This window comes from Typopeltis vanoorti, chromosome 1, assembly GCF_054136105.1.
Source record: "Typopeltis vanoorti isolate ZY-2024b chromosome 1, IOZ_Tvanoo_1.0, whole genome shotgun sequence".
Classification (NCBI taxonomy): Eukaryota; Metazoa; Arthropoda; class Arachnida; order Uropygi; family Thelyphonidae; genus Typopeltis; species Typopeltis vanoorti.
The window spans coordinates 168,712,964-168,739,330 of record NC_143549.1 but is presented as its reverse complement, the minus strand read 5'-3'; the positions used below and the strand labels follow the sequence as shown (position 1 = coordinate 168,739,330).

Genomic DNA, 26,367 nt, shown 5'->3' with positions numbered 1-26,367 from the left:
TGGAGGCAGAATAAGATGAATAAGGGTAATAATCAGTTGCACTGAGAGTATAAAGAGCATTGAGAGATTGGTAACTGCTGCAGAGGACATAGTTGAGGTATTCGATGAACAGTTCATCAGGGTGTTTCATTCTCAGCGTGAAATCAGAAGCTCAAGTGTAGAAAATGAAATGAGAGAAGATTAATGATGAGCGAACAAGAGATATATCATGGGTGAGGAGTTAAGTAAGTTAGATGTCAATAAGGCAATAGGACTTGATGACATATCACCACATGTCTTAAGGGAATGTTCCAAGGAGAGAGCATCAGCCTTGGCCTACCTGTTTAACAAGTCCTGAAATAGCACAAGTCTCAAAGGAGTGGAATAAAGATAAAATTGTTCCACTTTACAAAGGTGGTAATAAAGCTAAGGCTACAAATTATAAGCTAATCTGTATATCTGGGATTGTAATTAAGGTATTGGAGAAGTTGGCAAGAGACAGATTACAAAAGTGGGTTGATAACAGTGGTATTCTTCATGCTTGTCAGCATGGGTCATGGTTTACCAGCTTGCTTATAACAAGGTGACAAATGCATTGGACAATGGAAACACATACACAGCAGTATACTTAGATTTTGTGAAGTTTTTGATATATTACCACACCACAAGTTGATGTAGTAATGTATCTAATCTATCAGATTGGATGATAGTGAGTTGAATAGGCAATTGGCTCTCAGGTATCAGCAAGTTCTGTATGGGGGAATTATGTAATTATCTCTTGGAAGTATTACAAATTAAATTTCCATTTTTCCATATACTCTTTCCAATCTATATCCCAATACAACAGTTTCCATAAATTAAGAAAACAAAGAGAAATATCACAATTGCTCAATTTTTATGCAGTTTGGTAAAAAGCAGTATGATATGAGATATTATTATTATTACTACGGGCTACTCCAGGAGTCCTTAGACTCATCGAGGGATATGAAAGAAACACCCACAAAAATTGTAAATGAATAGTTTAATTCAGCAGTTTGGTATGTGGGTATTATGAAGATTTTTTTTTTTTTTAATGTAAGCTTCATATTCTAGTACAAAAGTTTGACAATCAGATGTGTAACATAAGAGCAGTAGCATGTCCAGGTTACAATATGCATAAAGTCACAAATGGTTAAAATGGTTAAAGAAAACGATTAGAAACAAGAGGTCAAAATGAAATTGTCAAAGTGCTTCAATAAGGAATGTAGTCATCCCTCATAGCAATATAGGGCTCCCAATGATGTTTCATACTATTTGTAATGATGTCCAGGAGCTCAGTTAGTAATAACAACATTTGCTCCAGCAAAGCTCCCCTAATTAGGTCCCTCAAGATTTTTGAGAGGGAAAGTTGAGAGCAGCAAAACATCTACCTAGAACATCCCAGACATGCTCAATAGGATTAAGGTCAGGAGACCTGGCTGGCCAATCCACACGTACAATAATCTTTTCTTGAAGATGTTCATCCATGGGCTTCACTTGATGATGAAGACTAGCAATAGTGTCACATAAGATAAATGTCTACCCTATCACACCTTCACATGGATGAATATGGGGGTCCAGGACCTTGTCTCTATAAGTTGCAACATCAGCAGTTCTGCTAGGAAGACATATAGATCAGTGTATCCATCAAACAAGATGCCTCCCCAAACCATCACATTACCTCCACCATAAATGCTCCTTTCACAGATATTAGAGGGATGATAGCATGTCCTTGGTTTTCTCCAGATCAGAACACACCTGGTTTTTCTTTGCAGAGTAAATAGGGACTTGTCTCTAAACAATTCCAACCTCCATTTTACTTTTGAGAGAAACTTGTGACATGAAATTAAGATAATTCTTAATTTCATGTCACAAGTCAGAATTATCTACATGTTAGCACAAAAAAAGTATATTCGATATATTGCCAGATATTTCAGTGTGAAAAAAAAAATCATCATCAGAAAACAAACTGTTTTCTGTCTAGCCACTGATGATAGTTTGCTATTTTCAAACTGAAATATCTGGCAGTATATAAATATACTTTTCTTGTGCTAATGTATAGATAATTCTTAATCCCAACCTCCATTAGTTCTTGGTCCAGTTGAAGTGAAGTGTGGTCCATTTCCTGTGGCAAAAGGATATGGGCACGCATACAGACCACCCTCGTGAGGCCTTCTGCACACACACTGGAAACAAATACCAGTGTTTCGGATACTGACATAAAGTCAAATTATAGCTATTTCAGGGTAGAAGTACTCCTGTTTTAGCAAGAAGATAATCAGAGATATTGGTCACCCTCTGTGGTTATAACCTGTGGCTTTCCTTTACTATATCTCCTGCAGTGGCGGCTCCTGGCTTGAAATCGTGGGGTGCTGCAACTTTTGAAATATACATACACACTGTAAGTACAGTGTATATGCGTTTGGATAAAATATCAAAATTATGGTAAAAATTTACCATAAAAAAAAAAAAAAACATGAAAAAATATTGTTTATTATCGATAAAATTATATGGTTTAGTATAATTCAAAATTACTTAAAAATAAAATCCATTCCTTTAATTGTAATTAAAGTAATTAAATGAGGACAAGACAATTTGCTGTCACAAAATGTCTTATCCTCATTTCAGACATGAAATGGAAAACTATTTCAAAATGCGTGCTTTTATGCTGTGGCTCATGTGCATACACCACTGAGGGCATCACTCATCTGCATACAATAATCAGACTCATCACTTTCATAATGTATGTGACTTTCACCCCCCCCCAAGTTATTGTGATTTTTCTCTTTGTTCCTTAATTTATAAAAAAGCAGTGTAGATGAAGTTTTTCCGTGATGATTACTTGGTCTATACTCATTATGCTAATCTGCTGATGCATGACATCCACATCTTTCTGTGCAACTTCAGGTGCATAGCAGCAACCAACTATATAGTTTGCTTTGTTGGCCTCTATCTCATGCCAGATATTATTATTATTATTATTATTATACAAGGTGCCTCCATTGAGTCAAGACTCATGACTCAAAAAGACATTCTCAAATAAACTTTCTGAGTCCTGTATTCTTGCTTAACCTCTACTTTTGTTGGCAATTTTTTAGCAATCATCAGTAATAAACTCCACTATTCCTCTTCCCTATATTCTCCATGAAAATATTTCCTGTAAAAATACCCCCAACATCATCCTTCATCAATCTGTTCACCCTTAGTCCAAATTTTTCATTCTAGCATTCATGTATAATAGCAGTTCTCAACCCTATGTTTGCAGGTGCAAATGCACCTATGGGGCTATTTAATAACTGACAGTTTGCATGTGCCTGCTGTCAATTATTAAATAAGGAAAAAATAAAATTAAAACATTTGAACTATGTTTTCTCCTAGTAATAATATTTACTGAAATCATAAAAAATGTTAACATTTATGTTATATTATGAACATTTTGTAATTCCTCTGTCTTTGAGTGCGAGTGTTACTAGTGCCAATTTTATGCACTGTTTTATGTATTTAGTCTACTGACAACTATTTGCTTGAGGGATGTGTCACCACTTCACCAGTGTTGTTGGCCTGTTTTGACCATACATTGTTTTCTTGTGTTTAAAAATTCTGCCCCAAAATGAGTAATCCAAATTAAAAACAATTAACATAAAAATTCAATAATGACTGGAAAGAAGACTATTCTTTTACCCAGAGTAAGGATAAATGTTTTTTGCTTATTGTGCGATGGTTTAATTTAGTCATATAACAAATGTTACATGTGTATTTATCCTACTTTCAGAGTTAATTAATTTGTTAATTGTTATCTTTTGATATGATGAGCAAGCAAGCATAAATTTTCACAGAAAAGAAATATTGGAGCCCAGTCTCTTCCTAATCTTGAACCCCTGATGTATACAAATTGGATACATGAATGCTAGAATTTTCTTTAATATCCTTCTTGGACCAACAACTATCCCTGTATATTCTAATGACCAACCCATCCAGATTTGAGACCTGAGAAACTGCATTTGGCTTTGCTTGATCATTTTCACACTTATTTGCCCCTAGGGGTACCTAGTTATGCCCTTGCTTACATGCATACTTCCTAATAGCACTTTCACCTTCTCAGTAAACATTTGTCTCTGTTACAGAAACTTCATCAGGGACACAATATAAACTATACCATGCAAGTCTAATTATTCCCAGCTATTACGTTTCATGTGTGCACGTTAGTTTTGTATTGTATTCTCAATGAAATTACTAACAGACACAAATATTGGAATCGTTAACCAGTGTTTGATTCCTCTGTGCTGTGGTGCATTTCCATTAAATTGTCAACTGAATTAGTTTTATTTCTACTAGTGAATATGTTTTAGTATCAAGCAATAGGCTTGAATGTCAGTGAATAAGAACTACATCAGAAGACTGGCCAATGCATTAAGCAAAAAATTAAATACTCCTATACCTCCCCTCCCACCAAGGTTATTCTTAACAGCCTCTGAACCTCTATCACTGTCCCCTTATACTATTAAAATCCAAGAGACAAGGTGAAGAAATCTGACTACACTATTTAGCTGTCTTATTCAAAGCTTTATAAAGAATAACTTTATTACACCTACAAATTAGTGTTCTCTCTGACATTGTGTGATATCATTATCACTTTAACAATGTGACTGCTGAACAACTTATTCACTTTTACTTCTAACTCTGAGCTCATCAAATTCTTGCCTGTGAAATTTCCTAAATGGAATATAGATGCCAATTCAAAGTTTTGAAATTTGATAAGCAAGGGTGGAATGGTGTATATTTGATTAGTGGGCATGTATTGAAGGAGGTAAACGAGATTAGGGCCATGGGAATGATGGATAAGAACCTGACATTTGGAGCAACATTGCAGGCACAGATTATGACAATGCTGAGGAGGACATTGAATAAATAAAGACTGACATAGAAATATGGTTCACTAACAGAGCTTCAATCAGGCTGTTTGGACTATGGAATAACTATAGTCATCTATTCATTAAAATAATTCATAACTCATTAAGGATATATAAGATATTATGATAATACTGTATGAAAAAGTTACGTTACTACTAACTTCCTATCAACCATTTTCCTTCAAACAAATCTGTTATCTGTCAAGACAACAGTATTATCAGATCTGATATTTCTGTCTTCTAAGAGTATCAATCCACCTATATTATGGTCTTCCTCTGGGTCTTTTTCCAGCCATCCTGGAAAAGAACACTTGTTTTGCTAGCTTTTGCTCTCCCATTTCATTCTGTTTAAGTGACCATATCACCTGAGATTAACCATGTCGCCGTCAATACGGATAAAATACACCACTCCTCTACACTTCATATCCATCATATATTTCAATGTAAATCAATGGTATTACAATTTTAATATGCACTTTGCATCCATGGTAACCTGGACGTATACATACGTTTTGGCCGGTTGGGTGATTAACTCTGCTAATACATTCTTGAATGTTAACAATGTCGAGTGCTTCCTAACATCCTAAAAGATCTTGTAATACAATACTGTCATTGATGCCATTTGTTTACTCCACTGATCTTTCTCAGAACTCTCATGTCTGTGGTCTCCAGTCTTTGTTCAAGTGCTTTACTTGTAATCTAGCTCTCAGATTCATAAGTTAAAATTGGTTAGAACACTGTCTTGTACACAGCTAGTTTAATGTTATGATTAATTTATTTCTTATTCCATATAAAATTTATTCAGCTGAATTCCTACCATACAACTTTACAAGTTCTGTTGTCTATTTTGGTAATTAATTTGCCATCTTCAATAAAAATTGTGCCTAAATAGACTTTATGTTCTGCATTCAGGATGCAGTTGATATTTTCAATGTTTCTGCATGATTTCATTGTATTAGTCTTTTTATTGCTGATTTACATATAAATTTATTGTGGCAGTTATTCAATTTAGTCATGAAATCCTGCAAACTGTACTGGATTTACTTAGAAGTATAACAATATCTGCATGATATAAAGAGCTGGGATTAACATCTCCAATTCTGATATCTGGTTTAGTATCGCTTTCTTTCATAATATGATCCATACAAATGATAAATAACAATGAAAATAATGTGTACCCTTGTCTCACACCTGATTTAATATCAAACCATCTTTTCTTAAGTCATTCAATTCTAACTGTTGACTTACAACTTAAATATAGACTGTGTATTACCCAATATAACATCCCATTTACACCATATAATTATCATTTTAAACAGCTTTTCTCTTGGCACCTTGTCATATGCCTTTTCCAGACCTACACAGTTTAAATACAGATCCTCATTATATTCCCATGATTTTTCAATTATTTGTCTTAAAGTGAAAATATGATCATGGCAACCTCAATTTAGTCTGAACCAAACTTGTTTTTCTGTAGGCTTTCCTTCTATTCATTATAATCAATTTTTCTTAAATATACTTGCATAAATCTTACTGAGAATACTCAGCAGTGATTATTACTCACATCCAGTTTCATTTCTTTTTTTTTATAAAGATGGGTACTATGATCCAGAATCTGACCTACTGACAGGCTTTCTGAATTATGTAGTGAAGTCACTGTACTACTTTTACATTTCAATGATTGAGCATTTCTGGTCAAATATCAGTGGCTTTTCCACATTTCAAGTTTTGATTTTTTTTTTCTACTACTTAGAGGATTCATATGCATTTTTGTTTGCATTTCTCTTGTATTTTTTATTACTGCTCTGTCACTGCTTGTTTCATTTAACAGACTTTCAAAGTAAATCCTTCAGACAACCAGAATCTTCAGTTTTCATGTCATTTATCATCTTTGATTCCATTTACAGTACTCTTTTCTTCATTTCTAAGCTTTTTCAATGGCCTCAAGAACATTTTGACACCTTTCTGATATTTATCTTCTTTATTCTTACCAAGTGACTGCGCCCTTGGCCTAGATATGCTAACCACTCGGCCTGGTTGGCAGAGTGGCTAGCGTATCCGCTCTCCAGCCAAAAGGCTGCGGGTTCGAATCCTGCCGTGGGCATGGATGTTTACGATCGTGAAAATACTAGTAGTTGTGGTCGGTGGTAGATGGCTTTGGTGTAGAACTGCAACTACATTCGTCAGTTGCAGTTGGTGGAGTAGTGGAGACAGAGAGTTGTAGAGTAGGTGTCCTCCCTCGATGAGTGTTTGGACTCCCTGGAGGTGTCATGTAATAATAATAATAGATGTTTACCGAGCCTTGCGATTAGATGAGTCCTGAAGAAGTAGAAAGAGGACAAAATATTGCCAGAAAGTAATGCTCTGACAAATGTTCCCAATTATAGATCAGTAGATTTGCAGTTAAGATTAGAGATTGTTAAGAGCAGAATACAGGATTGAGATAACTGACGTAGGATTCTATATGCCTGTCAGTATCAATTTGTAAAATAACCTGCTGTGTTTTTTTTTTGAGAAGTGATGAGAATGCTAAAGAAGGGACTCTCGTATTATTATTATTATTATTATTACATAGCACCTCCAGGGAGTCCAAAGACTCATCGAAGGAGGGCACCTACTCCACAACTTTCCATCTCCATCACTCAATCCACCAACTACTACTATGTTCAACATCTACATCATCACCATCTTCTGCCAACCACCACCACCACTAGTATTTTCGCAGATAATCACAAACATCCATGCCCACGGCAGGATTCGAACCCGCAGCCTTTTGGCTGGAGAGCGGATACACTAACCACTCGGCCAACCAGGCTGGCATATATAGTAATATTTTTGAAACATTGTAAAGGCAGACTCTGCCACATGACTAGTAGAGTAAAATTTGGAAAAGATAGAGATGGATAGTAGTCTGTTTGAATTCTATTGGCAAGTTGTGTATGGTGTGAGGGAACAGTCAAGAAAGGTCATATGCCAAAAGCTGCTGTAAAGAAGTTGGGTTATAAGAAGCAATAGTAATGTCAAGTCTCTTCAGGAAGATTTAAATACTTTTATTTGGATGAATGAGTGAGATTAACATTTTAATGTTAATAATTGATGTTGCACTCTGGAGTGCAGAGGTGTAGGGCTGTGCACTCTATTGGTGGAACTGTAGTCCAGGAGGATGAGAATCAGGATTGAGGGGATGATGATCAGCAGAGGTGCCTGAGGTTCTGAGTGAACACTGCAGTTGTTGCAAAGATTAAACAATTGTTTCTATCATGAGGAAGTTGTTTTATCACAGTATATGACCCATATCAAAGTACACAATTGTGCTACAAATGCTAGGAGTATGAACGAATCTAAGGTGGGCTGTGGTAGTTATGTTACTGGTTGGGAGAGTCCTTCTGTGATAAGTCTCACTACATGCAGGTTTGTTATTAAAATAATAATAACTCCATTCTGTTCAAGGGCATTTTTTTCTTTCTAGCCATGCATTTATCCAACCCATAAACTTCAAATGGAATTTAAAATCCAACAAAGTAAAAAAAAAAATAAAAAAAAAGGAATAAATTTTTTTATAATATTTTTTTTTTACTAAATGATTTAAGGAAATTACAAAGTCATGTTGCCATTTTCAAGAAACTTAACAACAAGACGTGCACGCAGGAACAATAAACAGTAAGTGAGGAAGAAGCAAGAAGCTATTATTTCTCCTCAAGTCCTAATGGTGCCCCCTAGTGGGGAATGTTGGTATTCTTGGGCGATGGGCTGAAGGTCTTCTGATGTAGGCTTCCCAAATTTGAGGCAGTCTCATGCAGCCAAATTTGTTGAGGTTTGGATTGTAGGGCTGAAGCTGATTCCATGAAAAGCCTTTCATATTTGTATTTACTACAGTGTATTATTGTGGCTTTCTTCCACCATATTCTATGGCAGGTATCCAGCGTGTGGTCAGCAAGACCAGAGTGGCTGTATTGGTGAAACCGGATGTAGTACTTGTGTTCTGAGATTCTGATATTGGCTGTCCTGCCAGTTTGGCCAAAGTAGGACAGCTGACAGCTGCAGAGGACCTGGTATACACCAGGTAGGTCTTGGGGGGGGGGTCTCTTTAGTATAGTGGATAAGGGATGCCAATTTTTTATATGGTCTGTAACAAGAAGTTAAGTCACGTTTCTTTAGGATTTTTGTAATTTTTTCCGAGGTGCCTCAGATATAGGGTATGGTGATGGATTTAGAGTAATCCTTTTTGAGTGTGTGTATGTGGGGGGGGTTACTGGTTTCAATATTTTTTGGATTTTTTTTGGGGGGTAGCCATTGGCTGAGAAAGTGTTGAGAATGTGGTTTAGTTCTGTGGTTAGGGCATTGTCATTTGAACAGATAAGTTTAGCCCTGTTGTGTAATGACTTCATATTGTTGCAAGGAGGGGTGGTGGGATTGTTGGTGAATGTATCTGCCTGTATGGGTGGGTTTTCTATAGACTGAGAAAACCAAGGTTCCATCAGGCTGGCGGGTGACTAGTGTGTCTAAGAAAGGAAGGCAGTTGTTTTTTTCTTCTTCCAGGGTGAATTTGATTCTGGGGTGTTGGTTATTTAAGTGTGTTAGGAAGGAGAGGAGTGCATTGGAGCCATGTGGCCAAATAGCGAACACATCATCAACATAGTGAAGCCAAATGGTTGGTTTTTGTGGGGCAGAGTTTAAGGCTTTCTCTTCAAAAGTCTCTACATAAAAGTTGGCCAAGGGTGGGGAGAGTGGAGAACCCATGGCTGTCCCTTATATTTGTTTGTAGAATTTTCCTTGCCAAACAAAATAGCCTGAGTTCATTGTGAACTCAAATAGGGCTGTAATATCGTTAAGAAATTTAGCTTGGATTAGCTGTAGGGATTCTTTGAGTGGGACATTTGTAAACAAGGAGGAGACATCAAAACTGACCATTATGTCAGTGTGTTTGAGTGTAAGGTTTTCTATGCTGGCTTTGAAGTGGGCTGAGTTTTTTATGTGTGCAGGTGTGTTTGCCAGTATAATGTGAGAGAGAGCTTTGGACAAATGTTTAGCTAGTTTGTATGTGGGGGAATCAATGCAATCCACTATGGGATGTAATGGCACATTTTCCTTATGTATTTTTGGGAGTCCATAAATAAGGGGGGGGGGTATGGAGTTAAATGGTTTTAATTTGTTAGTGATTTCCACATGCCAAGAAGTGACCTTCTTAAGGAGCCTGTGGACTTTTCTAATTTGTGAGTTGGTGGGATTGTACTCGATAGGGAGGTAAGTAGCCTGATCTAAAGCGCTTTCAGCTTACCTGTGTAATCCTGTTAGATCGGGCTACTAACCTCCCTATTGAGTACAATCCCACCAACTCACAAATTAGAAAACTCCACAGGCTCCTTATGAAGTCACTTCTTGGCCTGTGGAAATCACTAACAAATTAAAACCATTTAACTCCATATCCCCCCACCCCCCATATCAATGCCATCCACTATGGGATGTAATGGCACATTTTCCCCCACATACAAACTAGCTAAACGTTTGTCCAAAGCTCTCTCACACTATACTGGCAACACACTTTCACACATAAAAAACTCAGCCCGCTTCAAAGCCAGCATAGAAAACCTTACACTCAAACACACTGACATAATGTTTTGATGTCTCCTCCTTATTTACAAATGTCCCACTCAAAGAATCCTTAGAGCTAATAATCCAAGCTAAATTTCCTCCCGATATTACAACCCTATTTCAGTTCACAATGAACTCAGGCTATTTTGTTTGGCAAGGAAAATTCTACAAACAAATAGAGGGGACAGGGTTCTCCACTCTCCCCACCCTTGGCCAACTTTTATATGGAGACTTTTGAAGAGAAAGCCTTAAACTCTGCCCCACAAAAAACCAACCATTGGCTTCACTATGTTGATGATGTGTTTGCTATTTGGCCACATGACTCCGATGCACTCCTCTCCTTCCTAACACACTTAAACAACCAACACCCCAGAATCAAATTCACCCTGGAAGAAGTAAAAACAACTGCCTTCTTTCTTAGACACACACTAGTCACCCGCCAGCCAGATGGAACCTTGGTGTTTTTCAGTCTATAGAAAACCCACCCATACAGGCAGATACATTCACCAACAATCCCAAAAAAACCATCCCTCCTTGCAACAATATGGAGTCATTATGACACTATACAACAGGGCTAAACTTATCTATTCAAATGACAATGCCTAACCACAGAACTAAACCATATTCTCAACACTTTCTCAGCTAATTACCCCCCCCCCCCCAAAAAAAATCCAAAAAATATTGAAACCAGTAAACCACACCACAACTTCCCCCCATCACAACAAGAATTACTCTAAATCCACCACCATACCCTATATCCGAGGCACCTTGGAAAAAATTACAAAAATCCTAAAAAAACGTGACTTAACTTCTTGTTACAGACCATATAAAAATTGGCATCTCTTATCCACTCTACTAAAGAGACCAACCTCCCCCCCCCCCAGACCTACCTGGTGTATACCAGGTTCCTTGCAGCTGTAACCTGTTCCAGTTTGGCCAAACAGGCAAGTACAGCCAATATCAGAATCTCAGAACACAAGGACTACATCCGGTTTCACCAATTACAGCCACTCTGGTCTTGCTGACCACACGCTGGATACCTGCCATAGAATATGGTGGAAGAAAGCCACAATAATACACTGTAGTAAATACAAAAATGAAAGGCTTTTCATGGAATCAGCTTCAGCCCTACAATCCAAACCTCAATAAATTTGGCTGCATGAGACTGCCTCAAATTTGGGAAACCTACATCAGAAAACTTTCAGCCCATCGCCCAAGAATACCAACATTGCCCACTAGTGGGCACCATTAGGACTTTAGGAGAAATAATAGCTTCCTGCTTCTTCCTCACTTACTGTTTGTTGTGCCTGCGTGCACATGTCTTGTTCTTAAGTTTCTTGAAAATGGCAACGTGACATTACCGAAATATTGAAGTATATTAAAATTTATTTTAATGTATATCCTAGTTGACGTAATTTCCTTAAATCATTTAGTAAAAAATGCATAACCAACGTCTAGCCCTTTCCACGAGAATTACAGTAATACTCCGAGTTACGTGAATCCGGAGTTACGCAGTTTCTTATATGTACGTATTGGCATCCCACTTCATTTTTCACCACTAGTCATATCTTTCTGGCGCTGGCCACATTCGCCAGTGTCACACATGCTGTGAACAAGCACTGACATGTTTCTCGCAGTCTGCATTCATACATGATTCTTATGGTCTACAAAACTTGCGATTCTTTAATGTTATGTTCTTGATAAAAATTTTATCACATAAAAAATAACAGTGTTGTCCAAAAGAGCAAGTCCGATTCTTCTACAGCTAGCAAGAAAAGAGAAACATTGACTACGGAAACAAAACTCAACATTATTAAGGATTTTGAAGGTGGAATGAAAATTTGTGAGCTAGCAAAGAAGTTTGATCTACAGGAATCCACAGTAAGAACAATCATAAAAGATAAAGAAAGAATTCTCGCTGCTGTGAAAAATGTCCAATCATTGAATTCAAGCATAATTCGTAAACGGCATGGGATTATTGGAGATGGAAATGATGCTTAAATTATGGTGTAATAATCAACTGAGAGTAAAAAATTGTCCAGTTGATCAAACGACAATATGTAGCCAAAGCAAGCTGATATTTTAGAGGCTAAAAGTAGAAGCTGGTGAAGTGGCCAAAGAAGAAAATTTCGTGGCCAGTAATGGTTGATTCAACCAATTTAAAAATCGCTGTAACTGGCACAACATCGCGGAGAGGCGGCAAGCGCTGATAAAGAGGCTACGTCTTCTTTTCCTGAGACACTTATGGCTATCATCGCCATAAGTGTCTCAGGAAATATATATCTCTTAGGCTTGTTCTGGAAAAATATGCCTAAGAGAACTTTCATGGCATGTGAAGAAAAAAGTTTCCTGGCTTTAAGGCTTCCAAAGACCGGTCGACAGTAATGCTTGGTGGAAATGCAGCTGGTGATTGCAAGTTAAAACCTCTCTTAATTTATCACTCCAAAAATCCAAGAGCTCTAAAAAAAAATCTAAAGCTGGCTTGCTAGTGATTTGAAAGTCAAATTCTAAAGCTTGGGTGACAGCTTCTATTTTTGAAGACTGGTTTGGTCACCACTTCATACTTGAAGTTGAACTTTATTGCCAATTAAAGAAATTCCGTTTAATGTTATACTCATTATGATAACACACCTGGTCACCCTCCTGCAACTTTAAAAGATTTTGATCCACGTGTAAAACTTGGTTTCTTGCCTCCAAATACAACCAGCTTACTTCAACCGATGGACCAAGGAGTTATTAAAATATTCAAAGCGTACTACACATGACGTTCATTTGCAAGTCTGAATGAAGCTTCGAGGAAAATGAGCAACTGTCTGTTACAGAGTTTTGGAAACAGTTTAATGTTTTAGATGCTGTAAGGATTATTGGAGATTCTTGGGGTGAAATTTCCGAAAAATCTTGAATGGTGTCTGGAAAAAACTTTGTCCATCCTTTTTTAAATGCGAAACAGAAATGTTGCCAGAAACTGATCAAGTTGCTGAGGCAATAGAAGAAGTTGTCAACCTTGCCAGGCAATTAGATTTAGAAGTCAACAGTGATGTCAGTGAGCTGTTAGACTCGCATAACAAGGAGCTTATAATCGACGAGCTCATAGAGATGTGTGAGCAAAGTGCTACCGAAGAGAATGAAACCTCAGATCTATTTCTACCAGAAAAGCACACGACAATTGCAAAATTAACAGAGGGTCTCAGCTTAATTAAGAAAGGTTTACAGATTTTGGAGGACATAGATTCTAACGAGGAACAAATTGTAGCCACAAGGCAAGGAATAAAAAAATCATTGGCTTGCTATGAAGACATTTTGCATGACAAGAAAAAGACATTATGCCATCAGATGAATCTATTAAATTTTATGAAACCGTTGACATCGAAATAACTTTCTTTTTTTATGTACAAAAAACTACAATTATGATTATATTTCTTAAAAAATATACATGTTTTTGTAAACCTTTGGTCCCAATTAACTAATATTTTGTATGTTTGTATATATAAATTACATGCAAAATTATATCCCGAGTTATGTGAATTTGACTCATGCACTTTTTGTTGGTCCTACCTATCGTGTAACTTGAGGGTTTTACTGTATATGTCACGGTTAAAGTGATAAATCCTGCTATTATTAATAATTACTGGTTAAAGTGAATAATTTACGAGAATTAATCTCTTTAACCGGTTCAAGTGAATAATTCCTAGAGGAGTCTGGTAAATGTAATAAAAACAGGTTTATAGATTTTGTATATAGGTTTCATTCTCAATAGAATAACAGCTTAGGTTAGGTTAGATTAGTTTATAATGAAAAAAAGTAAGGAAAGTACTTCTTTTGCACTCAATGAAATCAGAAATTATTATAAACTAACCTAGATGTCGCATGTCGAACCAGAGTGCAGTTGTAGTTTTTCGTGGAGAGATTAATGGGGATGAAAGATAAATGTTGTTGTGGGCAGATAAATGGGGATAAAATTTGTTGTGGGTAGATGAATGCGGATAATAGATAAATGTCATTGCTGTACCTCTTTCATTATCAATGGAGAAAAACACTGATCAGTTCCTCTCTGATTTATCAAATATCCCCATTCATCTACCCAAAACAAATTTTATTTGTAATCCCCATTTATCTGCCCGCAATCATTAAGCTTGGCTCACAACAACATTTATCTTTCATCCCCATTAATCTGTCCACAAAAAACTATGACTACACTCTGGTTCGACATGCGACATCCAGGTTAGTTTATAATGATTTCTGATTTCATTGAGTGCAAAAGAAGTACTTTCCTTATTTTTTTCATTATAAACTAACCTAACCTAAACTAACTTAACCAATAAAGGTTAGGTTAGTTTATAATGATTTCCAACCGATAAAGCATAGGTTAGGTTAGTTTATAATGATTTCTGATTTCATTGAGTGCAAAAGAAGTACTTTCCTTACTTTTTTCATTATAAACTAACCTAACCTGTTATAATTTCTATTGAGAATGAAAACCTATAAACATGTTTTTATTACATATACCAGACTCCTCTAGGAATTATTCACTTTAACTGGTAATTATTAATAATAACCGGATTTATCACTCTAACCGTAACATATATATAAAATAGAATTTTTTTTTTCTCACAGACATGTTGCTTTTTTACAATGCTATTTTTAAGAACTTTCTACAAAGGGATACTTTTTAATTTAGAACTTTTCAGATTTTGTTTTCCATAAACACTTTTAATGGTCTCAGGATTACCTATGCTAGATAATGATACATTAAATATGCATAATATTACCTGGTGCTGAACTTCCAGCTGGACGGGCAGGAATAAGATTAACACAGCCCCTCGTACGAAGGTCCCAAAACCGAATGGTTTTATCTAATGAGCTGCTTACAAACATTGCACCACCCCAGGTGTACAGAGATAATATTTGTCCTAGCAAGAACATGAAATATTTTAGTGATTACATTCCGCTTTAATTATTTTTTCAAGATTTTTTATTTTTATTTCTTTTATTACCATACTAAAGACCAGAGATGTAAATATATATATATATTACCTGTATTATTCCACAATATCTCTGTGCAGTCCCAGGACTCATGAGAGGCCACTCTGCACTACACATTTCCAAACAACTTGCTGTTTACACTATACTGCACAATCCAGCATCCACACTAAACAATCTGACATCTGCACTACCTTCTATAATAGATTAATTGCGTGTGCTCTCTTTTTTTCCCACTTCCTGTAAAACGAGCAGTTTGCTTGTTTTACAGAAGGTAGGAAAAAAACTTCTGGAAGGAAAAAAATCTGCTATTTCTGTATAAGGTTGGCTAATTCACCTTCAGTTGAAAACGTCCATATAAAGATTCCTTCCATCACTATGCAAATTGAACCCAGGTTCTTTTCCAATTGCAGTGTATATCCTGTTGTTCTTCTACCTGCACTATGGAAGCACTAATGAAGCACTAATCCTAATAAACTATTCATGTTTGCCACAACATTATGTCCAGAAGTTTAAAATTTTTAATATTTCAGGTATAGCATCTGGCTTAGACATTTGCAGTATCTCACAAATTTCATCTATAGGATTGTTATTATTGGATGGGCACCTCCAACAGGCGCATATCATTGCATGCGTGCGCGCGCGCACACACACACACAGAAGCTCTCTATATCACTATCACCTTGATTAACTATTACTCCCTACTCAACTTTGCATCATCAGCAAACAACTGAATATCCTTCAAAACTATATCTTTTATGTATAAATTAAACACTCAGTGGCCCAAGCACAGAGCCTTGTGGCACTCCACTAGTCACCTGCTTTCTCCTGCATTCTACTTCTCAATATACTACTTTTTGGTATCTGTCCATCAGCCACCCTTTTATCCATATCACCAGTTTTTATCCATCCCTGTTTGTTCCAGTTTGCATAACAGAGTTCCATGTGGTATCCTGTCCAGCTTTTGAAAATTCCAGCAGTATCATTATCATTGTGTAGCTATATCCTTTATTCAGCTCAGCTGTCACTGTATTATTATAAAAAGTTAGTAAATTACTAAGGTATGAATGACCAGTCCCATCGCAAAAACATGCTGACCCTCATAGAATATCATATTCTTATTTACCCATTCCTGTATTCTCTTTCTGACCAACTTTTCCAGTACTTTTACTACCACTCTTGAGATACTGATTGGCCTATAATTTGATACCATAGACTAAGATCCTCTGTTATGCACAGAGTTATTTTGCATCCCTTGGAACTTTGCCATAGCTGAGACTTAAATGACCTAGTGAAAGTCATTGCCTATTCTTGTAAAACGAAAGTTGATAACCCATCTAATCTCATTGTTGTATTTGGATTAAGATTCTGCAATATTCTAAGTACCTTTGATTCATCAACCTCTGTTCTTATATCAGTTTCCATCACCTCTGCCATAGCAATATCCTAACTTGGATGATATACCCTTGCAAAGTGGTCACTCAGTAGTTCAATTGTTTCATCTACCTCTGTCACCTCTCTAGCATAAGCACTCATTAAAGTCATCCTTCCATTGTCATTCTTTCTCTTGCATGTCAGATAATGAAAGAACTCTTTGGAATTTCCTTTTGGCCTGCTTAGCTAAATTCTTCTCATAATCTGATTTTGCCTTGCTCACCATGCTGGTCACTTTTCTTGCCTGCCATTTGCACTGTTCATGAGCTCGTCGGTCGCTTTCTCCTTATATATCCTCCACATTTTTTTTTTTTTTTTTTTTGCAGTATATGCTTAATGCTACTACTCATTCATCTAATCCCTATCTGATTTACTCTCCAGACCTTGGGTATATTGTTTCATATTATTTCCTCCAGATAACCCTCGACTATCCCACGATATTCAAGGCGATCATAATTTCACTGTCAACATCCTTCCCTTGCAGATTTTTATTCCATGGCACTACTTCAAGCTGCCTCCTAAGCTTGTTATATCATCTGTCTCGTTGTTCGACATATACCCCATTTTAACAGAAAATTCCACATTTCACTACCTCCCAAGTTAAGACCACAAGACCTAATCACAAACATCTAAAAGTTGAAGGCTGCCCGGATATCTGAAATACCTAGCAGATTCATCATGGATCCTTGAAGGGAATGGAATATCTTGAAGTGAAGTTTGATCTTTCCCTGTGTAATTTTTCATGCATCAAATGAAAATTCATCAGCTCTTGTTCTGTTATGTGCGTGTGTTTCTCTATTTGATTAGTTCACCTATCAATTCAACTCGTGAAGAGTAAGTTTACATCTATTTCATTTTCAACACTATTATCTTCATGACTTTTATTGTTTTTATCAGGATTCAGAACAGTATCTATAATTTCAGAGTCAGTACAGAGTTCCTTCACCAGTGCTCATCCTCGTGACCAGATTTTCTTCACTAAGCCTACTTGCCATACCCTTTACAGGGTCCTGTTTTTTGCATACTAAACAACTTCTTTCTTCTCTGATACATTAAATTCTATCAAGCCACTACAACATTGTCATCAGGAGAATTACCAAACATCAAGACAGGTCATAACTTATGCATTTCTACAGTATTGATGCTTATATCTTCTTCTAGAAATGGCCAAAGCATTTTCACATTATATTCTTTGCTAAATGTCAGAACAGGCCTGCCAGCATTAAATATACCAAACATTTCAGGAAATGTGGTTGATAGCCTTCACACAGCATGACATTCCTTGGTCTCTGAGGATGGGATAAGGGTTTTACAGTTCAGTGATAAATACACTGTATAAACAATTTTTCTTACATATGAATTCAGCTCTGGGGGATGAGCTGAACGGTTGTTCAGAATGAGAAGAATTCTGCAATCTTTTAGTAGGTTTACAGATGTGCAGTGTGCTTGGGCTTCAGGCACAAAACAATTTTCAAACCATTCTACCATAATCATGATGGTAATCTGGCCCTTTTTATTTGCATGATATATCTGTGTGTGCCTACTGCATTTAGGATAGTAATTCTATCTTCATATTGTCTGAATCCTCTTCTTCACAGCATGCACTGCCAATATAATGCAGTTTTTCATCAGCATTTATACACTTACTCCAGTCTGAGAATCTCATCAACAAATTTGTCTATATACTCACTAGCACCTTTTTGACAGTTTTTGGGACAGTATTTCATCACACACACAGTGGATAAAAATTCCATGATGCTTTTTAAACTTTTTGAAACCATCCTTCACTGTAGTCACACTCATGTTCTAATTTCAATTATTTATAGAATGACTTATCTTATTCCATTAACATTCTATCTGACAAGTCCACCCTATCTTTGGCGATGTTGAAATCATTCCATCATCATCATCTGTCTTGTCAGTACTCTACAAGTTTGCTAGTGAGAGTCAACTGTGTGTTCAGCAACTGTATTACATGTTCCTAAAAATATTCATGTACTGAAATTGATAAACTGAATTCTTGTAAGTCTTTATATAGTGTCCTACCTTCATTAGAATGTTCATTTTTTATAAGAATAGTTCAGGCCAAATATTCCAGTTACATAGTATAAATTGTGTACGTTTTATTAAATGAAATATCACCTTCTAAAACTAATAAACAAGGATACCTAGTTGTTTATAAAATATTTATAAACAACTAGGTTTATAAATTTTTAGTATTTTATAAACTTAGTAATTAGAGGAGTTAGCTGGAAAAGAGATCAATGCAGCTTGGGGGATTTTGAAAAAATATTTAGTGGATGCAATGTCTAAATGTATACCACGGGTGAGAAGGTTAAATAAGTTAGGTGTGAGATGGATGAATAAAGAGATTAAGTATGCAATACAGAGAAAAAGGGCATTGTGGAGGCAGCATAAGAGAAGTGGAAGTAAACCAATTTCATGAGTTCTACAAAGACCAGGCAAGGAGAGTGACTTGGTTGGTGAGAGTAGCTAAAGAGAGGTATGAACAGCAGTTAGCTAATGAAGCTAAAAAGAATCCTAGGGAGTTTTTTCGATATGTTGCCAGCAAAAGAAAGAATGATTATGGAAGGATGACATTGATTGGAGGAAATGGTATAAAGACAGCTGTTGCAGAATGTGTGGTGGAGATACTTAATGAGCAGTTCATAAAGGTCTTTCAATCTTGTGAATGTGACTTCATGGAGAGATTAAGAGCAGTTGATGATGGGGAGGAGAGACTGACTGTAAGTGAGCAAGAGGTGTTTGGGGAGTTGAGTAAACTAGATGTAAATAAGGCTGTGGGACTTGATAATATATCACCGCGTATTCTGAAGGAATGTGCCAGAGAGTTGACACCTGCCTTGACATATTTTTTTAATACGAGTCTTGCACTTGGTCAAGTTCCTAAAGAGTGGAAGGAGGGCAAGATTGTGCCACTTCATAAAGGAGGTGATCGAACTCAAGCATCAAACTATAGGCCTATCTGTGTGTCAGGTGTTGTGGTTAAGTTGTTGGAGAAGCTTGTGAGAACTAGGATCCAGAGTTGGGTTGACAACAATGGTATAATCGTTGATGGACAGCATGGATTTGCTAAAGGGAGGTCGTGTTTTAGTAATCTACTTACTTATTACAATAAAGTGACTGCTTCCTTGGACAGAGGAGAAGGATACACAGTAATATACTTGGATTTTGCAAAAGCTTTTGATAGAGTACCTCATGATAAGTTGACAGTCAAACTAGAGCAGATGGGGTTGGATATTAGATTAGTGCATTGGATTGGAGACTGGCTATCTGATAGGTATCAACAAGTTGTGTATGGGGGTGCAATATCCAGGAAAAGGAAAGTCACTAGTGGAGTGCCTCAGGGATCTGTTTTAGGGCCATTACTATTTAACTTGTATATTAATGATATTGGCGAAGATTTGGATGGAGATATTCAGTTGTTTGCAGATGATGCAAAGTTCGGACGAACCATAAAGAGTAGTGAAGATGTTGTGGCCTTGCAAGAAGACTTGAATAAATTGAGTGATTGGGCAAGCAAATGGGGATGCGAGTTCAATGTTGCAAAATGTAAGGTTTTAAAATTTGGAAAACAAAGATGGGATGCAGAATTTATGCTTGGTGAGAATATATTGTTGGAAGTAGAGGAAATAAGAGATCTGGGAGTGATAGTGGATAAGGATCTAAAATTTAGGGGACACATCGCCAAAATTGTGAAGACAACACAAAGACTTCTGGGAATGATGAGGAAGACACTGATGTGTAGAAGTAGGGAGATTCTTGTTCCATTGTATAAGGCTTTGATTAGGCCACACATGGACTATTGTGCCCAGATTTGGTCACCTGGTTTTCAGAAGGATGAAGAGATGTTGGAAAGGGTGCAAAGGCGACTGACTAAGGTAGTTTCTGACCTCTGGAATGAGTATGAGGAAAGATTGAAAAGATGTAATTTGCAGAGTCTGGTGGAGAGAAGGAGGAGGGGAGATATGATAGAGACCTACAAGTTGGTAAGGGGTTGTTATAGGATCAATGGTGGAGAAGTTCTACAGAGAATAGTGGGAGATCAGGGGAGAACCAGAGGTCATCCCTGGAAACTGTATAAAGAGGGTGTGAGTAGGGGAGTGAGAGGCAGGTTTTTTTTCGTGCAGAGTTGTGAATGATTGGAATGCCTTGCCTGAGAGTGTGGTGTCTGCAAGGAGTTTGAATGTGTTTAAGACCCGGTATGATGAGATGTGTGTGAGATAAAAGGACCTCCTAGATGAGTCTTTGACTCCATGAGGTCTTGTTTTAATAATAATAATAATAATAATAATTATTTTCAACATGTCTGTAAACCCACTAATTTTTCCTCGACTTTAGTGGAAGAGTTTAATATAAATTTTCACTGAAGTAGTAGCTGAACTATATGAAGCCAGAGCATCATCCCTAAAATTCAGCAGGCTAATCCAACTTCATATAGTTTGCTGTTACTTCTATTATGTCTCAGAGTATAATTTCACAATAAATAACTTTGTTGATTAAATAATAAATAATTTTAACTTTCTTGAGTATTCTTACTTTAAAAAAAAAAACCTATTGCACGTACCTGTGTGTCCAGTCAGGGCCTGAAAAGGAGTAGCTGTTTCACAATCTGTTATAAATATTTTATTATCCCCAGCCCCTCCACTTATTAATAAGTTAGATCTGTTACTAAGATCTTCCATGAAACAAATATCTCTTACTGTTCCTGAATGCATTGTGAGCTCAGCTTCATTTTCTAAAAATAAAATAAAATACATTAATAATGTACAAAAATTCTATTTTTGGATTACATGCTATTATATATTTGCTGTTATTCCCTTACTCACTTTTTTTCAACCATCCACTGCACCTTTACACACTTCAGTGGTAGCTGTTATAATCCAGCCTACTGAGATATAATGTCACATGAATGCAGAATGTTACATGTCTATCATGATTTTCAAATAAGTTTTTCAAGTACTTGATTAACGCGGCAGATAGTCATATCACACACACACACACACACACACACACACACACACACACACACACACACACACACACACACAGTAGAATCGACTTATTGTGATCATGGATGTTATCAATTGGCTACTGTTATCAAAATCAGTCCCAAAACACCCTATTTAAAATGAGTTAAAAATAATCCGTCTATTATAAACAAAGTTCCAGTTATTGTTATCAAAATCCTCAAATGTTTAGCCTTTTGCATCTCAGAATTCTAAGAAATAAGGGTTAAACATTTTAACAAATCCGACTTTCTTGCTAATCTTCCTTTAATCCCCAGGCAAATGCATGGGTAATCTTAATCTTTCAGGCAAATGCAGGGGGGGGGGCTATAAATGCAGTCTAATTGTGATTGAGTTTATTTTCATGCTCTCTTTCAGTAAGTGAATTTGACTTTAAGTGCTCATTAAAACAGCCCTTGGCATTATGGCAGAAGCAAGTAAAAAACATAAAAATTTATCTTTTCAAGAAAAGCAAAGAATTTTAAGTGCTATGATAAGTTGCCCAAAATGAGTCAGCATAGTTGCTTCTGTACATTAAAAATTTTCACAACCACTCTTGTGTAAGATCTTAAAAAACATCAACCATTGAAACTTCAGCTCTTACTAATGAGAACATGGATCGAAAGAGGGCCTGATCTGGTAAGGATACTCAAGTTGAATCAGCATTACACATTTGGTTTAGTAATGTTTGTGAAAAGAATGCTTCGATTAATGGGCCTTTGATGTGTCAAAAAGCAGAGCTTGGAAAAACAATGGGCAAAGAAAATTTCACTGCACCTGATGATTGTGTACAAGAATATTGTGCACAAGCGTATTCATGGTGAAGAAAAAAAGTGCTGATTTTTTATCAGTGGTGCGTGGATTAAGACTGAGTTGGCCAACAATTATTGCTGAATATTCTTCCGAGGATATTTACAATGCAGACGAAACAGGACTCTATTTTTGTGCAATGCCTGAGCATACTTATTTGTTTAAGTACTGTACTAAAGGCTTTAAATCTTCAAAAGAGCGAGTGACAGTACTTTGTTGTACTGATATGAAAGGTGAGAAATGAGAGCTAGTGATTGAAAAAAGTAAAAATCGTCTGTGTTTTAAAGATGTTAAAAGTTTGCCTGTTGACTACTGTTCTAGTGCAAATACTTGGATGACTAATGACATTTTCAATAATTGGATCTTAAATTAAAGAACATCAAAGTAATTTTCTTGCCCTCGAACACTACATTGTTAATTCAACCATGTGACCAAGGCATCATACGAGCTTTTAAAGCTTATTATTGCAGGGAAGTTCGTGTGAGAATTATAGCTGAACTTGATTATATAAAAGGCCAATCCGGTGCAAGTGCAATTTCAAAAAAGATTTCCCTTTTTGATGCATTGCATTTGGTAGCAATGTCATAGAAGCAAGTCTCAGAGAAGACTATTAAAAACTGCTTCCAAAAAGGAGGATTTTTTATAGGTTTTATTTCTGGGAAAATTCCCATGTTGGATTTTTTAAAACAAACTCTGAAACTCCTTCTTCCGAAGAATTTGAATATCTTACAAATGAAATTTTTGATAAAACCCCAGACAGTATGCCAAAAGAAGAATTTGAAAATGATCGGATATTGATAACAACGTTGAAGTGGTAGCTACAATGACAGTGTCGGAAATATGTTAAGCTGCTTCCGATTAGAACTTTAAACTAATAGAAGAAAGTGAACCCAATACAAGTATAGAATAACAAATTTTAGAAGCTCCTCCAACCAATGTCCAGATGCAAGAAGCACTACGAATACTTCATCGCAGTGTGTGCAACATAGAGCGACAAATTTCGAAAGGCATTATGAGTATGAGCAATTTATTCATGAACTACTGTATTCAAACATACAACAGGCAATATTAGATAAGTTTTTAAAATAAATTTTATGTAGTAGACTATTAAAAAGTTGATTATAACAATAAATTAAATTAAATAATGTTCACAATAAATTGAAATAAATGATGCAATTTTTATATCCTTTGTTTAATGTTATCGAAAAGCGACTGTCCCAAAGTAATCACAATAAGCGGCGTCTACTATATATATATATATATATATATATATATATACTCGGGTCTCCTTTTATGCGGATTTGAAGTTATGTGGTGCATGCCCACAGATACAAGCCCTTTCAACACTTGTGCGCATGTCAACAGAAGGAGAATCCATTTCGATAATAAGGTATCCAGCGTTTCCCAAACTTTTCCTACAACAGAAACACTTCAAATCCTGAAAATTTCATGGAATACCTTGGTTATTTTGTAATGTATTCATTAATAATTAATTGTTAATTTAGCTGATTTTTATTATAATTAATAATTGATCATTAATTATTAATTAATTAAATTTGGCCCAATAGAGAAAAAAGCACCAAAGAAAAGCAATTTCTTTGGAAATTAAAATTGCAATTTTAGATAGCTTAGCAAAAGGAGAGCGATCTACGGTGATTGGTAAATATTTTAATTTAGGTGAATCTACTATAAGTGCAATTAAAAAAAATGAAGTCGCAATAAGAAAATCTGTCATTTCTGGCACAAAACTAATTGCCAAATTATCATCGTACTCGAGATGCATTATTAGAAAACACGGAACAAGCGCTCGTAATTTGGATTGAAGAATTAACTCAAAGGGGAATTCCTATAATTGGTTATTTAATTAAACAAAAAGCACTTCGGTTATATGAACAGATGAAGCAATTGGAGCCATCTACTTCTGCTTCCCAGGCTGATAAAGAATTTTCGGCTACAAAGGATGGTTAGCCAGGTTTTTAAAAAGGAATGCACTTCACTGTGTCCAGATTTGGTCACCTCGGTTCCTTCTTGATGGGGGGGGAAGTGGAGAGGATCCGGAGGCGAGTGACTAAGATGATAGCAGGTCTATGGAATGAACCATATGAGAACAGGTTGAAGATTTGTGGGTTGCAGAAACTAATTGATAGGCGGAAAAGGGGAGATATGATTGAGACATTCAAATTGCTAAAGGGATTCTATAGGATTAATTCAGAGGATATTTTTGAGATCAGGACTGGTGGTGGGAGAACTAGGGGACACCTGGAAGCTGGGCAAGAGTGTGGTAGCAGGGGTGTTAGAGCTGGGTTCTTTACTTTTAGAGTGGTAAACGAGTGGAATAAGCTGCCAGAGTCTGTTGTGGGTGCTATGACGGTGAGCGAGTTCAAGGCAAGGTATGATAGATACTGTGAGAATGTCATATAGTTGTGTGGACATGATGTTTAGGGCCTCCCTCGATGAGTCTAAGGACTCCCTGGAGTCGCCCGAAATAATAATAATAATAACGTGGAGATTACAGGCGAGGTTGCAGGAGCAGATGAAGAAGCAGCCAAAATTATTAAAGATGGTATCCCAATCAAGTGTTTAACGCTGACGAAACAGGATTGTTTTGGAAGAAAATGCCTAGTCAAACTTACATCGCAAAGTCTGAGAAAAAAGCAAGTGGGTTTAAAGCAAGCAAAGATCAAGTAACGTTATTACTTTGTAGAAATGCATCAGAAGATCTAATGTTGAAACCCCTCCTAGTAATTTCTAAGACCATGTGCTCTAAAAGGCAAAGATCTAAAACAACCGCCAGTAAAAGCTGCCTGGGTAACAAATGCTGTATTTACTGAATGGTTCAATAATTGCTTTGTACCAGAAGTGGAAACATATATGAAGCAAAAAGCTCTCGATTTTAAAGTTTTATTAATTGTTGACAATGAACCAAGTCATCCACATTTGGAACATCCAAATGTGCAGGTAGTGTTTTTTTCCACCCAATACAACAAGCATTATTCAGCCATTAGATCAAGGCATAATTGCTACTTTTAAAAAATATTACGTTAAGCACACTTTTCAATTTATATTGGATAAACTAGAAAACGAATCATTAAATAACTGACGTTTGGAAAAAAATTTCTATTTTGGACTGCTTAAATCATGTTGCATCTGCTATCACTGAAATAAGACCACAAACTTTAAATGCTTACTGGAAAGCAGCTTGGCCTGGATGTATTGCAAACAGTGCAACCATGCAAATATCTACATTATCAGCTGAAATCATTACATTGGCACATGAAATTGGAGAAGGTTTTGATACATTTAGCAAGAACGATATAGATGAATTGCTTGTGGATAATGCCTTAAGTGACTGTGATATTATTGGATATCAATTAACTTTAGATATTGTCGAAGATTCAGAAAAGATAGTGAGGTGGAAGAAAAACCTGTCCCCCTCACTGCAAATTTAATTTGAGAAGGTCTTGAACTGTGCAATAAATTGGAAAATCATTTTCTTGTTAATGAAAATGAACAAGCCTTTAAATTCCAACGTGAGCTGAAGAACTGTATGTCTAGATATCGTGAGCTGTATAAAAAATTAGTGAAATCATCATCGCAAAGTTTAATCACTGATT

General features: G+C 36.3%; 1 protein-coding gene across 1 annotated transcript in view; it reads right to left on the bottom strand.

Moving 5' to 3' along the window:
• Window positions 1-26,367, bottom strand: part of LOC150110632 (WD repeat-containing protein 47-like) — a 264,760-nt gene that overhangs the window by 49,551 nt on the left and 188,842 nt on the right. Inside the window, exons 6-7 of the mRNA XM_090403442.1 lie at window positions 21,502-21,672; window positions 15,269-15,409 (exon numbers count right to left, since the gene is read on the bottom strand). Of these exons, the coding sequence (XP_090259568.1) occupies window positions 15,269-15,409; window positions 21,502-21,672 (312 nt within the window). The remainder of the gene's footprint in view (window positions 1-15,268; window positions 15,410-21,501; window positions 21,673-26,367) is intronic.